This window comes from Sphaerulina musiva, assembly GCF_000320565.1.
Source record: "Sphaerulina musiva SO2202 unplaced genomic scaffold SEPMUscaffold_2, whole genome shotgun sequence".
Taxonomy (NCBI): Eukaryota; Fungi; Ascomycota; class Dothideomycetes; order Mycosphaerellales; family Mycosphaerellaceae; genus Sphaerulina; species Sphaerulina musiva.
The window spans coordinates 3,228,139-3,253,975 of NW_016017384.1; the positions used below are offsets into that span (position 1 = coordinate 3,228,139).

The 25,837-nt window shown below is 48.5% G+C and overlaps 3 protein-coding genes across 3 annotated transcripts; 2 read left to right on the forward strand and 1 right to left on the reverse strand.

The window, feature by feature from the left end:
- Window positions 1-1,859: 1,859 nt before the first annotated feature.
- On the forward strand, window positions 1,860-3,713 carry SEPMUDRAFT_115102 (uncharacterized protein; the record flags this gene model as incomplete). Its single annotated transcript, XM_016901129.1, has 2 exons — window positions 1,860-2,148; window positions 3,586-3,713. The coding sequence occupies 2 exons, from the start codon at window positions 1,860-1,862 to the stop codon at window positions 3,711-3,713; spliced, it is 417 nt and encodes a 138-aa protein (XP_016764167.1).
- A 1,145-nt stretch (window positions 3,714-4,858) lies between these two features.
- SEPMUDRAFT_124163 (zinc metallo proteinase) lies at window positions 4,859-7,745 on the forward strand. Its single transcript, XM_016901890.1, has 3 exons — window positions 4,859-6,618; window positions 6,722-7,277; window positions 7,359-7,745. The coding sequence occupies exons 1-3, from the start codon at window positions 5,180-5,182 to the stop codon at window positions 7,617-7,619; spliced, it is 2,256 nt and encodes a 751-aa protein (XP_016764168.1). The 5' UTR covers window positions 4,859-5,179; the 3' UTR covers window positions 7,620-7,745.
- A 1,731-nt stretch (window positions 7,746-9,476) lies between these two features.
- On the reverse strand, window positions 9,477-14,465 carry SEPMUDRAFT_147731 (ARM repeat-containing protein). Its single transcript, XM_016904489.1, has 5 exons — window positions 14,300-14,465; window positions 13,978-14,202; window positions 13,607-13,636; window positions 12,933-13,378; window positions 9,477-12,675 (listed from the first exon to the last, which is right to left on the reverse strand). The coding sequence occupies exons 2-5, from the start codon at window positions 14,200-14,202 to the stop codon at window positions 10,209-10,211; spliced, it is 3,168 nt and encodes a 1,055-aa protein (XP_016764169.1). The 5' UTR covers window positions 14,300-14,465; the 3' UTR covers window positions 9,477-10,208.
- Between the last annotated feature and the right edge of the window lie 11,372 nt (window positions 14,466-25,837).

Below are 25,837 nucleotides of genomic sequence, written 5' to 3' on the forward strand. Positions count from 1 at the left end.
AGATATAGGCTGATATCAACCTAGAGATAGCTAAGCCAGATCCAGAAAACCCAATATAGCTTAAAGGACAACCTGTCTTTGACTTTGCGGCTCTACCCACTGATGTTACCCCAACAGCTCTTAGTCTGGCCCAATTCAAGTATAGGTATAATAAGGATGCATGGGAACTCAAGCAAAGGGGGTACTAGAAGATTGAATTAATTATTAACTAGTCTCTCTCTGCAGACCTTCAATATAGGGTGATTAATTGTGAGACAATTAGGCAGACACTCAAGACTCTCTTAGAATATACTAAACCCAACACCCTGGCTGCTACTCAGTTGTTGAAGAAAGAGTTGGAAACCCTTTCTTACCCACTATATGGAAAGTCCATTTATGACTATATGCACCTTTGGTTCGTTTGGTATGGAAAGAGAGATGCTGTTGGCCAGCAAGCAGACAATGAATCTACCCAGGTATGGTTGTCTTCTATGGCTCCAATGTATAGAGACTATATGGCTACAAGGATAGGGAGGCTGCTTGATAAGCAGAATGATGGGGAGGTGACAACTCTCCATTCAGAATTGAGAGCCTAGCAGTCCTACTTTCAGTATAATAGAGACACCAAATTCAAGAGCAAGCACAGAACTACCGTCGCCAGCATCTCAACCGCCGCTGCAACCGAATCATCTTCGTCCTCAAACCGATCCTTATCTTCAAGACCAAGCAAACTATGTCTCTGTGGTAGGAACCACATGTGGAAGGAATGCTACTACCTTAATGCCGAGTACCCGAGGCCTGAGGCATAGAAGCTAAGAGATGATACAAAGAAGAAGATTGAGAAGAGATTCAAGGAGGACAAGAACCTGAAAGAGAGAGTGGACAAAGCAATTCAAGCTTACAACGCTGCTTAAGGTCAAGGGTCGAAGGACAAAGAAGCTAAGAACAAGTCAGGTATGACCGCAGAAAGCGAGGACACTGCTGCCGCTGCTACCCTAGAATCGACCCCTGAAGCATCTGTTGGTTCAATTGGCTACTACACCCGCCTTCACAACGCTGTGATTCTGGACGGCGGTGCCAATGTTCACATTATCAATGAGTCTATAAGGGCAAGGATCGTTAGGTCTGAGTTACCAACCTCCTCTGATACAGTGATATCTAGGGACAAGAGGTACTAACCTGAGGCAATTGTTGATGCTACTATCAATCTGGATATAGGTAATGGAGTTACTAGGAAGCTTACTCTTCTTAAGGCAAGGCTCATTCCGGGATTCTTCACAAGCTTGGTCTTACTACAAATCCTTAACAAAAAGGGGATTTACTATAACACCAGAAACTGGCCTGATAGATTGATTACTGGCCAACCTTATGAGGAACCCAGGCTCTGGGTATACCTTACCCCTGAACATAGTGACGACAGACACGGTCACTGGATTATTGAAAGGTTACCTGCAACAGAGAGTGTTGCTGGAACCACTGGAATTGAGGAGGTGAAGTCAATATGCACCCCACACTCTGAGAATGCGGGGAAGTCAACCTCACCTGCCTCAACGTCACCTACTGGATTTACTGCTGCTGTACAATCCAGTTACCAACTACTCCTACCTTTGACAGCAACAGCTAATTAATAGCATCAGTTGCTAGGCCATCTATCTGTGAGGGCTATTGAGAACTTGGAACCTGCAACTGAGGGTTGCTAGGTAATTGAGATGAAACCTAGCCCAGACTATGGCTAAGAGGTTTTGAACAGTGTTACCTGTGATACCTGCTTGCTGGCCAAGGCCAAAGCAGTGATTTTAAGGAGGAAAGACAAGCATAGAGAGGTGCTGCCTGAGGCAGAGAATGCCAAGATGGCTGTCTGTTCATAGGATCTCATTGATATGACCCCTTCTCTCCCTGGACCAAATGGATTGGTCTTCAAGTTTTACAGCTACTGGTACTATGACCAGGAGGGCTATTATGTTGGTGATCCTGTGGCAACTAAGCCACAAGCAATTGCCAAATTTCCAGGACATTTCAAGAAGATGGAAGTGTCCTTTGGTGCCAAAACTATCCTAGTTCGCTGTGATATGGAAGCAACTATAGGAAAGGATGCTGGCAAAGCCATTACCAGGCAGGGGATCAATACTCTACCTACTGCTACTGGTACCCCTGCTCAGAATAGAGCAAGTGAGGTTGCTGGAAGAGAGATTGTTACCAAATCCAGGACTCTCAGGATTGATGGTCGACTACTAAAGACACTCTGGCTATAGCTTATGGATTCAGCTGTTTACCTACTCAACAGGACCCCTACTGCCAAACTCAATTGGATGACTCCATTTGAGAAAGTTACAACTAAGAAGCCCTTCCTTGGCTATCTCTACCCTATTGGTTGCAAGGCCTTCGCTCTTCGTAGAGACATTGCCAAGAGAGACAAGATAGAAGAGAGAGCTCATATTGGGTACCTGATTGGGTATGCCTCTACCAATATTTTTTGGATCTGGATTCCTTTACTCAATAAGGTGATCAGGACAAGAGATGTGGTCTTCAAGGATAATAAGAGATACAATCCGCTGGATATTAATGGGCAGACACTTGGAGAGTTGGTTCCTGCTGCTATTTACCAGACTGTGATTGACTCAATCTCAATGCCTGAAGAGCCAAATTCTGATGGTTCTATGGATGACCCTTTCCTGGCTACAAATATTCCGACTTTTGCTGTCCAACCTTAGGGAGGTAGTAAACAGTAGGGAGGTGAAGGGCTACAATAGGAACAGGAGTCATTATACCTAACGCCGCCAGAAACACCTGCTAGAGATAATAGTCAGGCCCCGGGGGCCTCACCGGGTACACCCGCTTCTTTATTACCCTCCGCTTTTTCGGTCTCTTATTAGTACCCTGCCTTAGATGGGGAGGTGGAAGAAAGTACCTATTGGTATAGTGTGGACAACTATGGACGATGGATCGACTATAGAATTGGACGGTTGGATGAACTGAGTTCTGCTGCTGTAGCTTCACTCCAAGCCTATACTCTACCCAACCTCAAGGATCCTTATTAAGTAACGAGTTCACTGTTACCCCCTGCCAACTGGAAAGAGATGGAAAGGCATGTCTATCACCAACAGTTCAGGCAAGCAGCATTTGATGAAGCTGGAAAGCTTATGGGCAAGAGGACATTCAGGGTATTCTTTGGTTACAAGGGCTACAAAGTACTATTGGTTTGGGTATTTGCCTACAAAACAGACCTATCAACTAGTGAGATTCTTAGGTACAAGGCCAGACTCTGTGTCCGTAGGGATCTTCAATTGCTATCAACCCATGAAACCTATGCTGCCACACTTGGTTACAAGGTATTTAGGGCTATCACTGCCCTGGCCTTTGCAAGGAATCTGAAAACCCGGCAATAGGATGTGGTGAATGCCTTCCCAAATGCTACTATTCCTTACACTGTGTATTGTTCAATCCCTGAAGGGATAGAGGAGTATGGATTTGGACCAGATGCCTGCTTTATCCTTGAGAAAGCACTCTATGGATTGGCTGAATCACCTCGCCTGTGGTATGACCTGTTTGTTATGAGGATGGAAGACTATAGCTTTGAGCTGGTTCCTGGAATTGACTGTCTGATAGTGAACATGGATCTCTACCTGCTTATGATATTCTATGTGGATGATATCAGGTTGATTTATGAGAGGGACAGGGAGGATCAAGCCATCCTGTTCAACCAGTACCTGCTTTCCAACTTTGAGGTTACTTAGAAAGAGCTATCCTTCTTTCTGGGCACAGAAGTCCTGGAATTACTAGACTAGGAAACCCTGACTATGTGCCAGTCTGCCTACCTAACAAAGATTGGTATCAAATTTGGTGTTCATAAGAGGACTCGATTCCCAGATACACCACTTCCTACTGGAAACCTGGAACCTGCTACTGATACAGCCAGGCCTGACTTTATCAAAGGATATTAGATGAAGGTTGGTTCAATTGGTCATGCAGCTGTTTTGGCAAGGCCGGATATGGCAAAGGCACATGCTACTCTTTCTCAATTTCTGAAGAATCCAAGCCAAGCTTATATAGAAGCTGCCAATCACCTGATTGCCTACCTCTATAGTACCAAGGACATGAAGTTGCACTTCCATAGGGACAAGCCTAAGATGGAGCTGTATGTGGATGCTTCATTTGGTAACAACCCGGACAGGAAGAGTTCACAGGGATTCTTGATGATGATGTATAGTGGTGCTATTGATTGGCAAGCAACTAAGCAGAAGACAGTTACCAAATTAACCGCAGAGGCAGAGTTGCTAGCACTCTCATCAATTGCAGGTAATGGGTACTGGTGGACTCGACTTTTCTCTGAATTTGACAAGGTATTTCCACCTCCACCTAGAAATAAGCTATCTGGGGAGCCTGTCAAGGATGGAACTATAGGTAGAACCAAGGTTTTCTGTGACAACCAACGAGCAGTGGATATCGCCAATCACAAGTATGGTTTACTCAATACGGCTTTGAGACATGTGGATATCTATCAACACTGGGTAAGGCAGGAAACTATGGCAGGACGATTGACCGTAGAATGGATTGGGACTGCCAAGCAACGAGCTGATAGCTTCACAAAGAACCTCCCAAAGGGGTCATTCCAGTCATTCCGGACGAGCCTGGGGCTCAGGTAAGTGGGCATGGTCGATTATTGGATTGAGATGGACGGTCACCATGTCTGGTATTTCAGCTTTTCTTATGTAATCAAGCTGAGGGAGGTGTGTTTGGACAAAAGGACATGGGTGCCCTGGCATCATGTGATATGAGTCATATGGATAACAGGGGCCACTGATTCCTTGGCGTTTGTATATAGAGTTGGGAATACCCACCCCCCTCCTTTCTTTTCTTGAGAGGTCAGACCTCGGACCTCAATTAATCCACTTATTGATTGGTATTCCATCAATCTTCTCAATTGGGCACTAGTGTGGTGTGTGGTTCCAACACCATGCGAGGCCTGGATGAGAGGGCGCTGGCACGCTGCAGTGCCACTGTGCCCGTGTCTATACAGTACACCTACAGACCACAGTGTCCTACTTACCTACCTTAGGGGGCATTCTATTTATTAATATCTGGATGTGACCGCCGTCGACGGGCCTGACTCCTCTTCCTGCGTGTTGGCAAGCCCTTCTTTGCAATGCACCAGCACGCGGCGGCGGCGCCGCCGCCACAGTTCATCCCATGGCTGCGCATGATGGTGCTCTTGACCGTCCTGCTCGCCTCGCTTACCGATGCTGCTTCTCTCGTGCTCAGGCAATCCGATACGCTCAGCTCGGGCGCCAAGAGACCTCCTCAAGCACCGCGTATCTTCAACGACACGGCCGAGTCCTTGCAGGAGATCGTGGCAGGTGTGCAGTCGAGGGAGGATAGCGTTGTCCAAGACATCATCACGAATGTGAAGCCGGAGGATGCGACCTTTGAGAACACCGTCGTGCCATACATGCAGCATGAGGACCAGGACACACTATTCTTGTCCAACGTTGGATTATACACCTATGTTTCTCAGAAGCCAGAGCTGAGGGATGCCGCTGATAATGTCACCGGACAGATCGGCGACATCACACAGGCGACCTATCTGAACGAGGATCTCTTCGAACGCGTCAACGCGACCTACTACAAACAAGTCAACGACACGAATCTGTCCCTCGAGTCGCGCAATTTACTGGGGTCCTTCTGGGGCCAGTTTGCAGGAACCGGGCTGGCTGTGGAGAAAGGGGAGAAACGAGACCGGTACCAGAATGCCAGCAACGAGTTGGAAGATCTCCAGGACGCCTTCGCGCAGGCACTGGTTGACGACAAAACGGTGCTATGGTTTACGAAGGACGAGCTAAATGGAACGAGAGACGATACCCTCAGTACTCTGGAGAAGGGAACGGGGGAGAATGAAGGAAAATTGAAGGTGGATTTTCAGATCGACTCCGACCTGCTCGCGATATCGACTCATTGCACGAATGAGACTACTCGAAAGGCCTTGACAATCGCGAGCGCGAATCGAGCCCCCGACAACCCGGAGCGACTCAAGAAAGCAGCTGGCCTCCGCGACGAACTCGCGCGGTTGCTGGGAGACGCCAATTTCGCTGCGAGCGTCATCGCGTCAAATTTGGCCCAAACACCCGAGGCTGTGCACAAACTTCTGGATGACGTTCAAGCAAAAGTGACTCCCTATTGGTTGAAGAAGCTCGATCATTTGAAGGAGCTGAAAAAGAACGACACCGGCAATGCAGACCACTTTTTCCTGTGGGATAGCAACTTCTATCAGACCATGTCGACGGAACAAGAATACCAGGTTGACAAGGACAAAATCAAGCAGTACTTTCCTGCACTCTCGACCATAAAGGCACTCCTAGACCTCTATGCTGGCCTGTTTCATCTGCACTTTGTCAAAATTGAAGGGAAGGATCGAGACGACCTGTCTCCGACTGGCAAAGGAGAAGACATCACGTGGCAAGAAGATGTGGAGATCTATGCGGTGTGGAATGACGATAGTTACAGCACCCAGACCAAGCGTGACGAGGGCGAGTTTGTTGGCTATCTGTATCTCGACCTCTACCAGCGGGAAGGCAAGGCTCCCGATGAATACTCACTATCTATGGAACCGGGCTTTGTGACCAAGGACGGCTCTCGCCACTATCCGTACGTTGTTGTGGGAAGCAATCGCTCTCCTCTTTTTTTCTTCCGTTCAGAGTCGATGGTATGCTGACCTCGCGATCATTGCTGACTTTTGATGTACATTTAGGCTAGCGGTGCTCGTCACCAACATCAAGGAGTCTGCCACAGATACTCCTTCCCTCTTCGACCGTGGCGACGTGGAGGCTATCCTCCATGAACTCGGACACTGCATGCATCAGTTGACGTCCCGTGTCACCTATGGTCGGTTGCATGGGCCCAGCAGTACGCCTCCGGACTTCTACGAGATGCCCTCTCAGATGATGGAGAATTGGGCCTATGAGAGGGCTGTTCTGAAGCAACTCAGCAAGCACTGGTCATACTTGTCCGACGAAAGCAAAGCTGCCTGGCAGAAGCAGCAGAACGATACCAATGCCGTTCAGCCACCAGAGCAGCTACCGGACGACTTGATCGACGAAATCCTCAAGGCACGTAATGCATACACCAGCTACGCCGAGCTCCTACAAGTCTTCTTTGCAGACTATGACTTGAAGCTCCATGAATTGCCGACGCACGAAGATGCTGCGAATCTGGACCCCACAGAGATATACAACAAGCTCTTCCTCGACATCATCAAAATCGAGGGACCAGAGGCGTTGGGTGAAGGTTTCCATTGGGGTCATAAAGTAAGTGGCAACATCCTCCTTGTTGTTGTATAATTCCCATCACCACCAGCTGACCTGTCTGTTTTTTTTTGTTTTCACCAGGAATCTACTTTTCATCACATCATGAGTTCCTACCAAGGCGCCTATTACGCCTACCACTGGAGTCGCATCTACGGCAAAGATCTCTTTTATACTGCATTCAAAGCGGACCCGTTTAGCGCCGAGGCGGGAGGAAAATTCCGGAAATTGATTTTGGAGCCGGGAGGAAGTGGGGATTTGATGCAAATGATTACGGACTTTTTGGGACGTGAGCCGAATAATGATGCGTATTATGAGGATTTGGAGTTGGATAAGCCGATGTGAGGTGGTATGTTGGGGTTGGGGCTGGGAGAAAGATTGTGATTACTGATGGATGGACTTTTTAAGTGAGGGGGTCCGGGGGTGGTTCTGCTAGGTGAATTTGAATGCAGCTAGCTAACTAGCTCTTTTTCCGTATATGAAACTTTTTTTTCTTTTGTGTCTCGTTTTGAATGAAAAATCGCCAATGCATGCACAACTATAGCTTCCTTCGACTACCTTAATATTCACAGTTTCTTGAATCGTGAAAGATGTAGAATACCTGCAGTGGCTAGCTAGCTACCACTTCATTCACTCGGCCGATATTTGCGCCTCTCGACTAGGCAGGCAACCTACCTTCCTCAGACCATGAGGGGTGGAGGGGGGAGGGGAGACCAAGATCTATCAGGTAAGGTAGGTAGACAGAGCATTGGAGCGAGCGTACATTTCTGCCATCCTAGGTAGTCAAGACCTGCCTGACTCGAACGACTGACTCCTTCTTTGTCTTCTTCTTTTTCTTCTTGTCCACAACCCGTTTTATACCTCAGCGCGAGAAGGATCGCTCCCTCGCAGTCTCGTCATGCATGGGTAATCTTATGTGTGTGGTCCTCTGTTTCTCTCTCTCTCCCGCCTTCCCTCTCTCTTCCTCTCTTTCTCGCCCCGTCGTCTTCGTCGTCGTCGTCTTCGTCTTCATCGTCAAGAGTTGTGGACCCGCTCGCTCGCTGGCTTGAGATATATGACTCAATGACAAGAGCATTCCGCTATCCAGTTCCTTCCTTCCTTCTTTCCATTCTACTACCTTCTTATCATCCCCAACCAGAAACTCCATCATCATCACCAAATCCCCCCTTCCTCCCCCTTCATAACCTCCCTCATCAACGCTGCCGACCCTCGTCTCAACTCTTGCACATGTTTCGCACAAACTCGCGTCTGAGGGGTTTCTTCGAATTCCCAGATGGTTTCACAAAATTCCGATTCTTCTCCGTCGCTGTCGTCTTGGCGCTTTCGTTGTTGTTGTTGCTGTTGCTGTTGCTGTTGTTGCTGAGAAGACGATGATGTTGGAGGAGGATGGAGAGTGGAAACGGAGCAGACGAGAGAACATGATCGAATGGGCCGGGAGAGGCGTGGACAGCCGCAGCCGGTGTAGGTTGGGGGGGATTGGAAGCACATGGTGTGGGTTGAGGTTGGAGTTGGAGTTGTCTGTCTTGTTTGTCTGCTTCGTTTGGTGGGTTTGGAGTGGTGGTGATGATGTTGTTGCGGTTGTGCGCAGTATTATGGAGGCAGTGCGTTGGTCGTTCCTTCCTCTTGTTTGTTGTTTCCTTCCTTATGTTGCGGTGGTGGTGGTGGTGTTGCTAGAATCGGGTTCGGGATGGGGATTGCTGGTCATCGTCGAGAGACAGACAGAGAGAAAGTTGTGTGTTGATTCCGGATCGAAAGGTACAGTCAGTTTGGTTAGGTAGTCAAAGGTATGTGTGTGTGTGTGTGTGTGTGTCTGTGTCTGTTTGCCGACCAACCAAAAATATACGATGAAGAGAGTGCGATGCCCTATGTATGACTCGTACCCTACCTCATCAGTGAATGAAATGAGACTTTGGAAGATTTCAGGTTACGAGAAAAGATGCGCGCGATTGATGAGAACTGACCTCAGAAAGTGAACGAACGAGTTGACGAGGAATGTGCTTGGTGAGCCATGCAAGGCACAACCTGCGCGCGCCCACCATTGTCCAATCTTCACACCTTCCTTTGTCCCTGTGAAGTTCCACAACCATCACCAATACCCTTTTATTTTATTTTTTTCTTATTTTTTTCACCAAAAAGAAAAGGAACAAGACGAGTAATATAAACAAAAGAAGAAGAAGAAGAAGAAGAAATAGGAAAAGACCATAGAGCCAGCTTATATTTTTGATGCAACTATCATACAAGCTAGCCAAAAATTGCCATGTGCGCTACCTACCCAAAAGTTCGCTCTCGTGACGGCCCATCTCGTGCCATATACCAAAAGCCAACGATTCGTAGCCTCCGGGCTTGGTTATGCAAGCTGGTTTCTTTTTTGTTACAGGCTAAATGTCATCTCGTATCGTGCCATGAAGTGTGTTCGTATGATGCTGCTAACCCCCCGCCCGCCCCCTTATGTCGTTGCGAACAAATGAAAAAAGTAGTAAGGAAGTAGTAGTATCGAAAGGTCCTCGGGAAACTCAGAAAGACTGCGCCGAAGATGATGCAATGTGGTCGGTAGTGGTACAGGAGCATCAGTGAGATGTCCGCAGCGCGCCGTCTGCATGCAAAATCTTGGGTGGAAAATGCTGGATGGGAGCCACTGACGACCACGCCGGGTGTCAGATCTGTTGTTGAAGTAAAAGGGTAGAGAAAACAAAATGTGTCACACCTCTGTCGCGTAAATTACATGCCGGCCGTGTCAAGTGTCGTAGCTGATGCTGAGAAGATGACGTGTGAGTGTGTGCGTGTGAGTGTGCGTGTGTGTGAGAGAGTGCAAGTGCTGAGATATCCTGACTGTTTCAGGTAACAGTCTGCACATGTCCAAGAGTGACCAAGATCGATCGCGCCGCGATAGTGTTACAGTGATGGTCAAACTCGAAAGTTTGGAAGGATGTTTGCCTAAAAGTGGCCGTATGGCTGCTGAGCGCCGGGAGAGACGAAAGCGGCAGCGCCAAAGCCGTTGGCGTAGCTGGAATATGGATTCTGAGGGCCGCGCTGAGCAGTTGGAGAGGTCATAGTGTCGCTGGGGTAGCCATTGGCACCAAAGTTGCCGACATCGAAGCCGCCAGAGCCGAATGCAGCGCCACTGTTGGCCCACTGCACCGGAGCACCAATCATACCTTGACGGTTCTGGCGGTTGGGAGTGTGCTGGGCGGAGTTGTATGGACCGCTGGTGGAAGGCACCGTACCAGACTCGAGAGGAGAGAGGATGGACGTGTTGCCATTGGCCATGCGACTATCATACTCTTGGATCTTGCTGGCAATGCGACGACCGTGAGGAGTGTTGCGGATGCCTGGGATGATCATGCGAACATTCTCGTACAGCGTCGGCTTGAGCTCGTCGTCGGAGAACTCCATGGCGGTCTGAACAACATAGTTGGCGAAGCCATCACGAAGGAGTTTCTCGAGCACTTGCGGGACCATGAGCTCGCGGATGAGTTCGCGACGCGTCTCATTGCTCGAGCATCGAATGCACTTCTCAATCACGTTGGAGCTGAACTTCTGCCGGGACAGGGCCGGGACCTCGCCGTAGAAAGCACGGCAAAGGGGCTCGGTGAAGCACGGCTCGGACAGGTCGAGAATGTACTGGACGACATAGTTGCCGAATGGGTCTTGCACGAGAGCATATGCATTGCGGATGACGTGATCGACCATCTGACCCTTTTGCAGACCATCAGCGTGATCGATGCAACGCTGGAGCACACAGCAGCCGTGACGATGAGTGCCCACAGTGATGCAGTGAGCGCCGACAGCCTCGAAGATGAAGGAAGCGTCGATCGACGAGAGGTGGTTCAGGCACTTCTGAATAACGTGGTTGCCATTGAGGTCTTGAATGAGGACGACGACGTCGTTGCCGAGTGCCTTCACGATGAGCTGAATCTGCTCTGGAGTGGAGATATACTCAATCATCTTCTGAAGTGCGCGAGTGCCGTGCTGGTTGAGAGCGATCTTGGTCATGGATGGCGATGCATTCTCAATCAAGATGGTGCGCTGGTTGTCATTGGCGCTCTCAAGCAGCTTCTGGCACAAGTAGTTGCCGAATGGATCGACCATAAGCTCGATCATATGCTCTTTGACCTCATCGAAAATGACCTGCACGGTCTTCTCGTTGCGCTCCTCTAACTTTCTCTGCAAGAAGCGGCAGCCATGCTGGTCCTTGCACAGATTGTAGATCTCGCCAGTGAGCTGCTCAACCTTGATGGAATTGTACTTTGCCTGAGCTTCTTCGGCGACCTGCTTGCGCTGCTGCTGCGTGTTGCGAGGGTTGTTGTGGTTGTTGCTGTTCTCAAAGCGACCAGCGCCTGCGCCAGCTTGCCCGTTAGGCGGAAACTGTTGGAAGCCGCCGTAGACACCTTGCTGTTGAGCGTATGGGCTGCTGTTGAACTGGTTTGGCCATGGAGCTTGAGAGTTGTTGAAGCCATTGCCACCACTGATGTTCATGTTGGCGAACCCGTTGCCCATCATCTGCATGGTGTAGCCGCCATAGTATGCCGGAGCATATGGTGTCATATTTGGGCTAGTGTAGGCCGCAGCAGAACCGTGGTCGGAAGCGACGTTGAAGGGAGCAGCACCGGCGTGGAGCGCTGGTTGATGATGGTTGAAGTCGTTGTTGTGGTTGTCGTCTTGAGAGAGCATGAGGGAGTAATCGTGGTTCTGGCGATGAGGAGAGGACAAGAGGCTCTGAAGTGCAGCAGCATGGTTTTGCTTGGGCGAGGCGGCGTTCACGTTGGCAAGATTGGCTTGCTGGTTCTGGGGAGACAGAATGGAAACGCCACCATCGTGAGAGTCGCCGTTGATGCTCTTGAGCGTCGGAATGTCATTGGTGGAGTAGGATGACTGAGGCATGAGGGAACCGTTTGTCAGACCCCGAGGTGGTGTGGCCAGGAGCGCTGGGCGCTTCGTCTCAGCAGCGAAAGTGACCTCCATTGAGCGACGGTTGTTTGAGGGGCGACTGTCGTTTGCGTTGGCCAAGATGCTGTTTAGTGGAGCAATACCCGAAGTGCCACTCAAAGCACTCGGTGGCAAGGAGATACGGTGACGATTGAGCGTTGCACGGTCGGCAACCTGCGGCGGATCTGCTTCTGAGGTAGTTGAAGCGAGATCAAGGGCTGCAGAAACAGGAGAGAACGACAAATCGCCGTTTTCTTCACGCCTGATGAGTTTCGGAAAGCCGTCAGCAGTATGCTGTACCTGCAGGTAGGTCTTGCTGTCAGGTGGTGAGGTTTGGTTAGACTGAGACAATGAAGTGAGCTTGTCGTCGTCGTGAAAGAGGAAACCAGTGGTGTTGAGAGGGCCGAAGACGAGGTCGGTTGTGTTGCGCTTGCTGCGGTCGTACGAAGTGATTGGCATGGAGTTGCGGTTCGGACTGTGGTGATGAAGGTCAGTTCAGTTCGTTCAGTAAAAAGAAGAGTGTTTAAGTATGCCACGAAGCGGTGTGCGACAATGGCAGGAAGCTGCTTGTTACAATTGTCGTGATTGTCAAGGCGTGGCGTCAATGCCTATTGTGCAATTGACGATGCAACAATAAGGGAAGTGAATGAGGCACGTGCATGATATACATATGTGACGCGAGCAAGGCGGTGAACAGGTGAGAAGTAGATGGAATAACAACAATGCACTCACTTTGCGCCAGCACGACGTATCGTGCTATCGAAACCGTAGACGAAGTCATTGTCGTCTTCGTCGTCCGATTGTCGTCGTGAACCAGGCACAGATTGCGATGGCAGACTAGGATTGTTGTTGGCTGTGTATGGTCGTGCGAAGCCGGCAGGGGGCGATGTGAGATGAGTGCTCGCTCTGTTTGATCTCGTGGTGATGCCTGTGCCTGGTGGCGACATCAAGCTCGCCGCTGAATAGCGGTTTGGCCGCGAAAGATTGTTGGGGAAGGCGTTCTGGTACTCGGGCGGTGTCGTCGGCTCGCTCTGCGCGAAGAGCTGTGTAACTGAATGCTCGTGGCGAATATTCTCATCAACCTCACGGCGGGTATCAGCATCGACTTTCTCGAGCTCTTCCTGGATCTTGCGCTGAGCTTGAAGCAGCGTCTCATAATGGCGTGCTGCACGTTCAGACTGTGCCTCAATAATTAGCACACTGCATGGCCTATTTGCAACACCAGACACGTTCTGAGCCAGCAGCCTTGCGGACTCGGCCACAAGACGACCAGACACATATGAGCACGCACGCTCTTCTTTCTATGCAGCCCAAGACTGTGAACTACAGCGCAAGGCACATGGTCACATCCGCCTTTGCGCGCACGCTGCCAGACAGGAGGCAAATGAAGTGTAGGGAGGTCTTACTGGAGTCATCCTGTTCTGCGATGTGGTGGTCTGCACGTCTAATTAGCTGCTGTTTCTTGGACCAAACGCAGGACCCAACAGTAGAACAGAGGATTGCAAACACAGCCCGCTTCTCAAATGCACTTTTTCCCTTCGAAACCCCTATCAAGAATGGGTGCCTCGACATCCGGCATGTGGCACAACCAGTGGGTTTCGCGGAAAGTGGGCCGGCAAATGGCAGAGTGGTGCTGCACCCCGAGCTGTTCGCATACCAGCCATGTGACACAAGATATCTATCCTCTTTGCCTCCCATCTGTCGCCTTTCCCACGCTCTTCAACCGCTGTGCCGTTCATGCTCGCTCCATCATGTCGTGGGGCTCGTCTGGACTTACCGTATGCGTGTCCCCGGCAGCCTGCCTTCGCTGCTGCCCGATCGGCGACAGCGTGGGCACTGTATTTGTGGTGAACCTCCTCGTCAACGCTCCACGCACGTCGTTGGTGGTCGCCATGTTCGCCGACCATCGATTGGGATTGCGCTGGGACGGCGGAGACAGTGGGTTGGTGGTGTACTGCTGCTGCTCGTCACGGGGCGATTGCGCTCCGCGATAATACGCCATCTGTACAGGCTAGGGGTCAGCATGGGATCCTGCTCCGTGGCCAGGAGGGCTCGTTGCAGAGCGGAGCAGCACAGCTCGACGACGTTTGTCAGCGTACCTTTGCAATGCGTCAAAGGGTCGGACTCGGGCTGGCAGCTGCCCTTTTTGCGAGAGCAAGCAGTGCGAGGGATCGGGAAAAGACGGGCACAAAGAATGTAGTTTGTTAGGCTGGAGGGACAGACATTCGAAGCTGCTTGCTGCGAAGTTGCAAGACAAGAGGAGGTCGGGTGGTAAGTTAGGTCGGTAAAGAAGACAAAAGAGGTACGGTATGCAGCGCTCAGAACTCAAGACCCCGTAGTAGTGTAGTAGAATAATGGCGCTAGAATAGTGTGCTAGGTGGGAGGTAGCGGGGTGTCCTTCTGGTCGGTCGTGGTCCGTCCGTACCTAGAATAGCGGAGGAGAAGAAGCCGGCCGTGGTGGATGGACAGAGAAGCCCACGAGCCAAATTCGACTCTCCCGAAATCAACCAGCAGCACGACCACCGCCGCCACCGGGACGTGGAGGCTCCCTCCATCCCTCCATCCATCCATTCACCCCATCCCTCCCTCCAATCGCCATCCCATTGCTATCCCAGTTCTGTCCAGCACAGCGGCCAACCTCTCGAGCGCGCTGGGAAGTGGGTGCCAATGCGTGTTGATTATGTGACCCCCGCCGGCCTGGCTTGTGTTGCCGTGGCCTCCTCACAGGCGACAGGCCACCGACCACCTCACCTACCTCCTACAGGCTACAGCTCACAGCCTCACAGCTGTTGATGATGCGGACCCTCTCTCGGGCTCCATCAGCTTCCCCGTCTGAGTAGTACTAGCACGGCTAACTGCCTGGGGGATAGCCGCCACCACATCCTGGCTCGCGTCTGCAGAGACCAGACGCTTCCATGCAAACGAATGGCGTGTCTCGCTGTTTCACAGTTTCACAGACGAGGTCAGCCTGTGCCTATGGCCCCATGTCACAAAGGGTGCCCCAGTGCGCAAACGTGGCCGCGAGCTGCTGTCTCTTAGCCGCCGGCAGTAGCATCTACCTCCTTTAGCTCTAGCATTGAGGCACTAATCCCCCATATAGCCTCTCAACAGACAACAAAGTGCTCGTGGTAGCCTGCTGCGTTGAATCGATATGACGAGTGCCCATCCCTCTCCCTTGCGCCTTGCGGGCTGGACAACCAAGGTACAGGTCATTTGAAGAAAGTGAAGGTAAAGAGCGGTCTGCAAGGGCCTTGTCTGCTTTTGAGTCACCCCGTTCAATGTTGCGATTCGCTACCATTCGAAGGATGTGGTCCGCAAGCCACGAGAGCGGCGTAGAGTTCTGAAGGTGCCCGCCCGTCAGGCTCGGTACCTGCAGTGAAACGGGGTCCTACTGTGGGAGGGAGGTAGGTACTGAGGTGTGGTGTCCACTGCGAGAGTCAAGGGACAGGACGATCTCAAAGGACGATTCGGAATGACTAAGCACGTGTGGTGGGCATCCGGATGACTAAGCTTCGGCGCGGATCAACGTAAGCTCCGGCTGAACATCACTTATATATATATATATTAACTACCTACGTAAAGCACTATTCAACACTGTATAATCTACTACTTTACGGCCTATAAAGCGCGTTTAACGACCCCTAGTTCCGTTACTCTTAGTCTCGACTATATAGGGCCCGTTATATAACCCTAAGTCGTTAGATTCACTATATATAATACTGCGGCCGCGGCCTCGGCTATACGGCTATCTACGTCTATGTCTATAGCTATAGCTATATACTAGCTTAGTAGTATTAACCGCTGCTAACTTATTACTTTCGGCCGTCTATAGTACGTCGGCTACAATAGTACGCTACTAAGCTACGAATTCGGAGCGTAACGTAACGGTAGTAGCCTTCTTAGCTAATACTATATCTTTACTAGCTACCTCTATACTCGTTATAAGCCTATTAGTCGTCTTATTACTACGCTTCGGTAACTGTAGTAGTAGTAGATACTAAGCCGGCTTTATAGGTACTATAAATAGAATCGCTTCTAGTAGTAAACGGTCGCGTTAAGTAGTCTATATACTAGTTAAGTAAACGGCTTCAAACGCTTCGAGCTTGTCTATATAGGTATTATAGTCTGCGGCTCGTAGTAATAGTAAGCAACTTAACTAGCGTAGTATAGAAGCCTATATACGATTATAACTGTCCGTACGTTATAGTAATACCTTCTATAGTCTATCCGTTATAGCGTTGTATTAATTCTACTAGTTCGGTATCTACTAGACGGCGTTACTAGCGTAAACGGAACGATTGCGCGCAAAGTAACGAGGGTATAGTATACTACGAGCAATTGCCTTCCGTTTAATTACCGTAGGTAGTAGTATATAAGTATATAGTAGTCTGTACTATTCAACTTTACTATAATCTATATAGTAATCGCGTGTCGGATACGGCTCTACTATTACTACCGAGCGCGTATAATTGGCCTTGTCTACTGTACGTTTAATACCGAGAGCGTTATACTATAAAGTAAGTAGCCTATCGATTGTCTATATCGTTACTTAGCTATTAAGTTATACGAAATAACCGAGATTATTAGCCGCTACGGCCTATAGGGGTAACCTAATATATGTGTTTTCTTCTAACCGTTCTAAATTATTAAACAGCTTATCCAGATACTGCTTAATACCTTTAACGTACTATTCTAGTAACAAGTACGGCGGTAGATACCCCTTTATACTACGATTGCCGCCTTCCGCGCGCTATAACGAGCGAGCCCTATTATTCGGTAGATACTTAATATAATACGTTACTAGTCGCTGCTTAATAACGACGTAGGTATTACAGAAATATTCGGTATCCTCTATAGTCAATCCGTCGAGAATAGCTGCCTTAAGTTTATCGGGATTCGGCGGCTTCGGCTATATCCGCTTATAGCTATAGCTATATAAGCGCTTTTAATTCCGTCTTCTACTCGGTAGTATAGCCTAGTTTACGAGCTCGTATACGTCTTAGCGCGTCGATTCGTATAGTAGATTTAGTCGGTACGGTCGGTTCGTCGTTAGTAGCTACAATAGTAGCCTAGCGTACCTTACTATCGGCGGCCTTAGTATATACTACGCGTACAGTACCCTTATCGATACGCTTGTAAAGGTTTTAAGCCGCGTACTATTAACAGAATTACTGAATACAGCGCTAAAATAGTAACTCCGGAATAGCCGCGACAAGGCCGGCTCCGGTATCTAAGATAATTACTTTATTAAGTCGACAGTTACGTAGATAGTTGTTAAATACAACAAGTAGTATAAACAGCTAATCCTCTTTACTCTCTGACTTTATTAGTAAATAATATATCGGAAATAACCGTCCGGTATTAGTAACCCCTATAAATACGCCGAGTAATAGGCCGGTACGATTAGTACTAAACGTAGCGTCTACCTAGAAGCTATAATCTAGTACGAATCGTATAGTAAAGCGCGCTATACGTTACTACTAGTAAACAAGCTGCTTAAGTAATACCTACGTAGTACTACTAGTCTATAGATTAGTAGTAAACGACTAACGGCCTTTATATTCGAATCCGGAAGTAACGAGAATACTAAGCAATACGTTAATAACGGTATCGGCGTCGCCGGAGCTACTAAACGTATTACCCTTAGCTAGGTTATAGTAACGTTTGCGATTGAGTTAGAGTTCGTAAAGCAAGAGCTATTAGTATATAGTACTATATAATTCGTTCGTAAGTCGATACTACGCAGTATACGCTATAGCTTTACCGAAGCTAGGTATACGTATCTCGTAGACAGTGTAAACGGATGGATTTAGCGCTAATTCGTATATATAGTCGAGTAAATTAACAATTAGCTACTACTGTTTAACCGTCGTGCCTTACCTTACTTATACGTAACCTAGTCGGTAGTTCTAACCGTACCCCCGCTATCGTACGTTTCTCGCGTTACGGACGCGTAGAGTAAGTAATTCGTCGTTGCTATTACCTATATAATCGTCGAATTGGCTTATTACTACTAGTCTGCCCTTTACCGCCTTAGGTCCTCGGGTAGTTCTTCTCGATCTAGGTCGCTAGGTTAACTAACTCGTCCCGTGTTTTAGGGATAGAATTATAATCGACGATCCGTCGGCGGGTCTCCGGGTACAACCGGGCGAAGAACTAGTATAGCTACTACTCTAGAGTATACCGTTCTAGCTATACCTCGAGAGTCTCTAGATATATTAGGAACTCCCTTAGAGACTAGTTAGTATATTGTTTAGCAGACATATAGTCTAGGTAAGCCTAAAGCAGTCGAGCGTTAGGATCGTCTAGGAGGTTAAGTAGGAACTGCTTAAAGTTATCCTAAGTCGTATCCTTACGCTCGGCCTCGGTTATCCGCTACTAGTATATATACTAGCGGTCCCTCGGAGTATACCCCTTAGAGAGGTACTATATTGCCTAGGTATACTTCTTAGCTTCCCGTTAGAAGGATCGTAGATTCTAGAGGAATACGACTTCGTACGATATTACGAAGTCGCTATATTCTTTTAAGGACCTCCCCTCGTATTCGCTAGGGGCTTTTACCGAGCGTTTAGGAAGGAGGGCAATATCGGTTTCTATAGTATACCGCTTATAACCGCGGCTACTCTAGAGGTTAGCTACTTCTTAGATTAGTAGCAGACGTTCCTTTTCCGCCTATAGGCGGGCGATGTCTTTCTAAAGGTCGCTTAGCTCCTCGCGTTCGATAATAATTTCTAGCTCGGAATCGTTCGCGTCTTCTAGCTAGATACTAGCAAGAGCTTCTATAGATTCCTCCTAGTCGAGCAGTTCCTAAACTCGTCCTACTTCGACATCCGTAGAGGAAGATCGTTTAGTAGAGGCCTATTCTAGTACAGAGGGGTTCCCCGGCGAGTCGCTAGGATTCTGTCTAGTAGAACGTCCTCCTACTATTGTTCGGACCTTTCCCTTATAGTTAAGATACGAGAGTTATTATATAATAGTTCTGTAAGCGTAAGGGTATACGTAACAGAGGTCCGAGGTATAAAAGGTATAAATAATATACGGCTTGCTATCTAAGGTATAATAACTCTGCCCTTCCTTCCTAGAGGAGGGCCCTCGCTATATATATAAGCTATTCTATTGTCTACTCCTCGCTACCGGCACCGCCTCCTCTTAGGCAGCAGCCGATAACCGGTTCCCTTAGGAACCCTCTTGATTTAGAACGTCTCCGATCGGTAGGGCATCCCTTCTATACTAGATCGCCGGGGGTCCGCGAGGGCTTCCCGTCCCGCGCGGCACGCCCCGCCCGCCTCGCCGGGGGTTCGCTAGAGCTTCTCTGCCCTAGCGTGTTATAAGAGAGAGGATAAAGAAGAGGAGTCGTAGTAGGAGTTTAACGAGGAGATAACAGAATTAGAGGATATAGCAAGGGCAGCGTATACGGTAGCTATAGATTAAGCGAATAATTAGGGTACGTAAGAATTCGTAGCTAGGGGAAGTATCGACAAGATACTAAGTATACTTATAGAAGAGCCTATTACCGAACGAGATAGACTAGAGACAGAAATTTCAGCTCGCTTTATCCTTAGAGCTACTTGTTTAAGGACCCTATTATTAATAAGGACGGAGCCGGCTTTCTAAGCGGCCTAGCGAAGAATAGAGATACATAAGGCCTAGAGAGTAAGGCAGTAGTATATAGTAACCGAAAGTCGGTTTAAACACTAGATACGCGTTCTAGCTAGGCTAGAGAAGGAGATGTTGAAGTATTTACTATAAGCCTAAGATCTGAAGTAATTTGGTTTTTCTAATTTTCGTAGTCGGTAGGTATAGTCGGCAGGTATTATTAGCTATAGAAGGAGATATCGAAGTACTTACTGTAAACTCCTGAATTAATTTGCTTTTTCCTAATTCTCGTAGTCGGTAGGTATAGTCGGCAGCTATTGTTAGCGAGTTTAGGCAGTACGGTATATACGAGGCTTATTACTGTTCTAGAAGCGCTTACTATGTTTATTCTATATCTAGAAGAGGTTTTACGTAATACCTATCGCAATACCTATTAGGTATACCTATTAGGTTTTTTCCGTTAGGTTGTACCTAGCTTATAAGCTAGGTACCTACCTTATTTGCGGGGTTGGGTATTAACGTTAGGTTGTACCTAACCTATACCTAACCTAACCTATAACGAGGCCTACGTTTAGTAAAGGATTTGCGGTTGTCTATACGTCTAGTAATGTAAACCGAGCTATATATAAGTATATTTACTATAGAACTATTACTAGAAACAACGACGGCAATCTAAAGATCGAGATCGCCGGGGGGATGCTAGAGAGTCGTATACTAACGCAGCTAAAGCCCTAAAATCGGGCGTAGCCGCGAAAGCCGCTCTAGACAAAGGGGATTACTCGGGACTAAAGTGCTACGAGTATAGCAAGATAGGTTATATTCGCCTAGACTGCCCGTTAAAGCGCGGTAATCCTAACTAGACCCCCGTCTAGCTAAAAAACTAATTAGGCTCGTCGCGAACACTTAGGACGCAACGGGGCCCTAACCTATTAAATCTAGAGACATTGTCGAAACAGTAGGAACTGTTATTACTAGCGAAGGTATAAAACCTATACAGGTCGCCCTCGATACGTACGCCTAGGTAACTACGATTAGCTAGAAGGTAGCGGTAGAAATAGGCCTACCCCGAATCGAGGCCTAACTCCCGTTACTTAGATAGCTGTCGACCTACGAAACCTACTACTACGGCGCCTACGAGTTCTAGTTAAAACTTAGCGACTCTAGTATAGACACCCGAACTACGAAGATTCTCGCCTACGGTATCGACTAGGACGGACCTTCTATCCTCCTAGGCCGGCATTCCTTAAAGACCCTAGGCATCGATATCTAGAACGGTCCCGGTATATAGCGATAGGGACTTATAATCTCTAGCTTCGAGAGGGTCTCCCTAAAGAGGTTGAAGCGCGAATCGAAGAAAGACTCCTCTCCTATCTATATAGTAGGGTAGTTATGCCTAGCGAACCCCTAGGGAGGTTAGGGCTCGACCTTCTAGATTTACGCGATTAACTAAGGCGAGGCAAAACAAGTCTCCCTGCCCGCTGTATTAGAAGGATATCGCTATATATTCAACAACGACTCCGTAGCGATCCTTCCGGCCTATAAGGTAACTGACTATACTATCGAACTAATAGATAGTAAGGAACCGCCCTTCGGATCCCTCTACTATCTCTCCTAGTAGGAGCTAGAAGTCCTCTAGGAATACCTCCGTAAGGAGTTAGAGTAGGGACGGATTGTATATAGTACTAGCCCCGCCGGGGCTCCGCTACTGTTCGTACTAAAGAAGGACAGGACCTTACGATTATACGTCGACTACCGCGCCTTGAATTCGATTACTATTAAGGACTAATACCCGCTTCCCCTTATCGACGAAAGCCTTACGCGCCTTACTAGCGCTAAGTACTTTACCTCTCTAGATCTTAAGGACGCGTACTACCGAATCCGTATCCGCGAAGGCGATAAATAGAAGACCGCTTTCAGAACGCGATACAGGCACTTCGAGTATAAGGTAATACCCTTCGGGCTAACTAACGCCCTAGCTACATTTTAGGCGTACGTTAACCGGGCCCTCGCTAGGCTACTCGATAATATCCTAGTAGTGTACCTAGATAACATCCTTATCTATACCTACTACGATAATATCGAAAAGTACTAGGAGGCAGTTCGCCGGGTACTCGCTAGGCTAGAACAGGCGGAATTGTTCGTTAACCTAAAGAAGTGTACCTTTACGTAAAGCGAGGTATCGTTCCTTAGATTCCGAGTAAACCGTAAGGGCGTATATACCGACCCCGAGAAGGTCGCTACTATTACTAAGTAGCCCTCGCCGACTAACCTAAGGGAACTGCAGTTATTCCTTAGGTTCGCTAACTTCTACCGCCGCTTTATAGCTAGGTACGCGAAGGTAATAGCCCTAATAACTGACCTCCTAAAGAAAGGCGAATTTTAGTAGACAGAGGCCGGGGAGGCGGCGTTTTAGGTATTGAAACAGATGTTCACTTCCGCCCCTATACTCCGCTACTACGACCCGGCGAAGCCCCTACGACTAGAAACCGACGTATCCGACTACGGCCTATACGGGATCCTAACGTAGCTCTATAACGACCGGTAGCACCCTATCGCCTTTACGTTAAGAAAGATGTCGCCGGCGGAGCGAAACTACGAAACGTACGACTAAGAGCTCCTCGCGGTCGTCTATAGCTTTAAGGTCTAGAGACACTTCTTCGCAGACGTATATATCCCGCTTTAGGTATATACCGATTACAACAATCTAAGGGGTATCTAGACAGTATAGAAGCTAAACGGGCGATAAGCCCGATAGGCGGTATATCTAGGCTAATTCGACTTTAAGATATACTACCGGCCGGAGAAGACTAACCTAGTAGATAGCCCCTCGAGACGAGCGGACTATTAGACCGAGAACGACGTAGTCAATTAATTGCTACTAACCCTCTAGTACAAGCTCAAATTGGCCGACCTAAGTGTCGCGGTAATAGCTATATAAATCTATAACGGTAAGGTTAGTATAGCAAGTAGCGAGGAGTCTACGACCGAAATTTCGGATACGCCTAGCGAACTCCCGGCGCTGTTACGCGATATAACTCCGGTCGCTAGTACTAGTAAATATATATACTATATACTACGCTTAATAGTAAGGGTTCTACTTGCGAGCTAGACTGCAAGCGGCGACGTAGGGCAACTCTTTAGAAGTCTCGTAGCCTCGCTGTAGTAATAGGACGAGTTCGTCGCCTATAAGAGGAACGAGTAGAAGGATGCCTAGCGAACCCGCTACGGTAAGCTAGACCCCTAGATGTTCGATAACAAGAACCTACTATAGTACTAAGGGAGGCTTTACGTCCTAAATAAGCCGGCCGTCCGAGTAGAAATTATAGCTAACTTCTATAACTCCGCCCTCGCTAGACACTTCGGCGAAGATAAGACGCTAAAGTTAGTCTACCGCTCGTTGTATTAGCCGGAGCTCCGATAGGATATAAGAGAATACTACAAGATATACGATATATACTAAAAGGCTAAGGCACCTAGGACGATGCTATTAGGGGAGCTGAAATCGCTTCCGGTACTAGGAAATATATAGGAGGAGATCTCTCTAGATTTTATTACTAAGCTATCCCTAGCGAAATACCGTAGGGTAACGTACGACTCTATCTTAGTTATTGTCGACAGGCTGTCGAAGATGTTATTATACATTCTAGCCTAAGAAACGTAGACCGTAAGGGACTTTGCTAAAGTGTTTATAATATATATAGGTACTAAATTCGGACTCCCTAAGGGAATCGTTAGCGACCGAGGTATACTCTTTACCTCGGCATTCTAGACCGAGATTTGTTACTAATACTAGATAAAACAACGGCTAAGCACTGTATACTATCCCTAAACAGACAGGTAGACGGAACGCTAGAATTAGACGATAGAAGCTTACCTTCGGATATTTACGTCTAATAGACAGGACGACTAGGCGTCCCTCCTACTATACGCGGAATTCGTATACAACAATACGGTATACGCGACTACCGGCGAGACGCCGTTTATAATAGTATATAGGAAACATCCCCGGTAGTCCGTATTAGATATAGACGTCTACTATAAAGGGGAGGCGCCGGTAGTATCGGACAAAGTCTAGCTGCTAGAGCGGGTACGAGCGGAAGCGGCGACTCGTATACAGTAAGCGCAGAAGCGACAGTAGCGCTAGTATAACGACTACTATACTCTATAGACTTTCGCTAAGGGAGATCTAGTACTCCTAAGTACAAAGAACTTAAAACTGACTTAGTCTAGTAAGAAGCTGTCCTTCAAATTCCTAGGCCTATTCCGGGTTAATAAGGTAGTCGGCGACAGCTAGTAGGCATACCGACTAATCCTACTAAACACCTACTATATATACCCGGTGTTCTATATCTTCCTCCTACGACCCTTCTACGAAAGGCCCGGCGCTCCGCTAGCGAACGTAGCGTCCCCCGATATCGCCGCCGATAGTACCGAAGTATAGGAAGTAGACAAGATAGTAGACGAAAGGAAAAGGAAGAGAGAGACGGAATACCGACTTAGGTAGAAAGGGTACGATAAGGACTTTAATACTTAGGAACCTAAGGACAACTTCGAAAACATAAACGAGCTACTAGATAAGTAGAGATTATCGCAGGCATCCCCTAAGGGAGCAAGTAGCAGATAAAAGAAAAGTATATAGTATAAGACAAACTATTATAACCCTAGTAGACCCCCGGCTACCTCCTACTAAATATGCTAAATATTCCGCTCCTTATACGCGAACTACCGACGCTACCCTCTGCCGAAGGCGCTTCGGCTATAGCGTAGTCGCTTACTAGTACCGGCGTAGGGTCCCGGGTACCCTCCGAGGCCTTAGGCGCCGCGTACCGAACAAGACCTCCGAACTTGTAATTGTTTAGGTATTCCTCTCGCTAGAACCCGTAATCTGCCTATATTATAGCCTATTAGCGGGCCCGGTATAGAGGCAACCGATAAATCTTACGTAGTAGTACCGGGACTTCCGCGTCTAGAAGAAAGCGACGAATGTCCCTTAGGATAGCTACTAACCCGTTATAACCTATATTCGATATCGACCGCGGATCGATATTAGGAATCTAGTCCCCGCTAAGGTCGATATCCCGACCCTACTCCTCCGGGTCGAGAGAGGACTTAACCTCGCGGCGAGGCGATATAAACAAAGGCGGGCTAGGGTAAGTTTCGGCCGTCGGGCTTAATTGCCGACGAGTTAGCGACGACGGCGCGGTTCTGAAGGCGGCGGGAGGTAACAGACGCAATAGTAGTATAGTCGCTAAGGGAGAGGCGCGGACAGACTCTCGAGAAAGAGGGTTAGTAAAGCGAAAGGGAATCGCCGGATATAATACTAGGCGTAATAGGCTTCGAGAAGCCTCGCGCTCTGTAGGTAAGGGCGAGAAGCCTCGAAATAACGGCGCCCTAGAGACGCGAGGAGAGGCTAGAACGGGCGGCGCGATAGTAACCGATAGTGCTACGGGCGCCGGGGATTCACTTCGGAGGGCGCCCGTTATAAGGAGGTCCCTATCCTATAGGGCCTCTACCTCTAGCGGCGGCGCGTCCTCTATCTCCTAGTTATCGCTAACATCCTCCTCGTCGTATCTATTATCGAACCGACGTATTAGCTAAGGGTTCTTAATAGGGCGACCGCTATAGCGGAATAATCGGGGAGTTCTCCGGATTAAGCGCGACGACGGTAATATCGGAGCAGGACGGCTAGGTATCCGGCGTAGATATAGTACCCGGTCTAAGGTAGCTACGGCGATCCCCTCTAGGGTATTAAAATCGTACCTAGCTATATAGCCGGGTAATAGAGAGTATATAGTGTTTAAAGTACGACTACTGTATAGCGTACGAGGTACTATACGACCGGCCGTCGAACGGCGAGGGGTCTCGCGAGCTACTAGTTAGCGACGAGTCGCCGGGGTACGCGCTAGTAAGTCTCGGACAGAGACCGCCGGACGAGCAGTAGGACGAGTAGTCGCCGTAGGACCGCTACGCGGACGAGAGGGCGTATCGTTAGTCGATACGGGAACGATACTAGCCTTAGGTCGACGTAGGCTAGGAAGGGC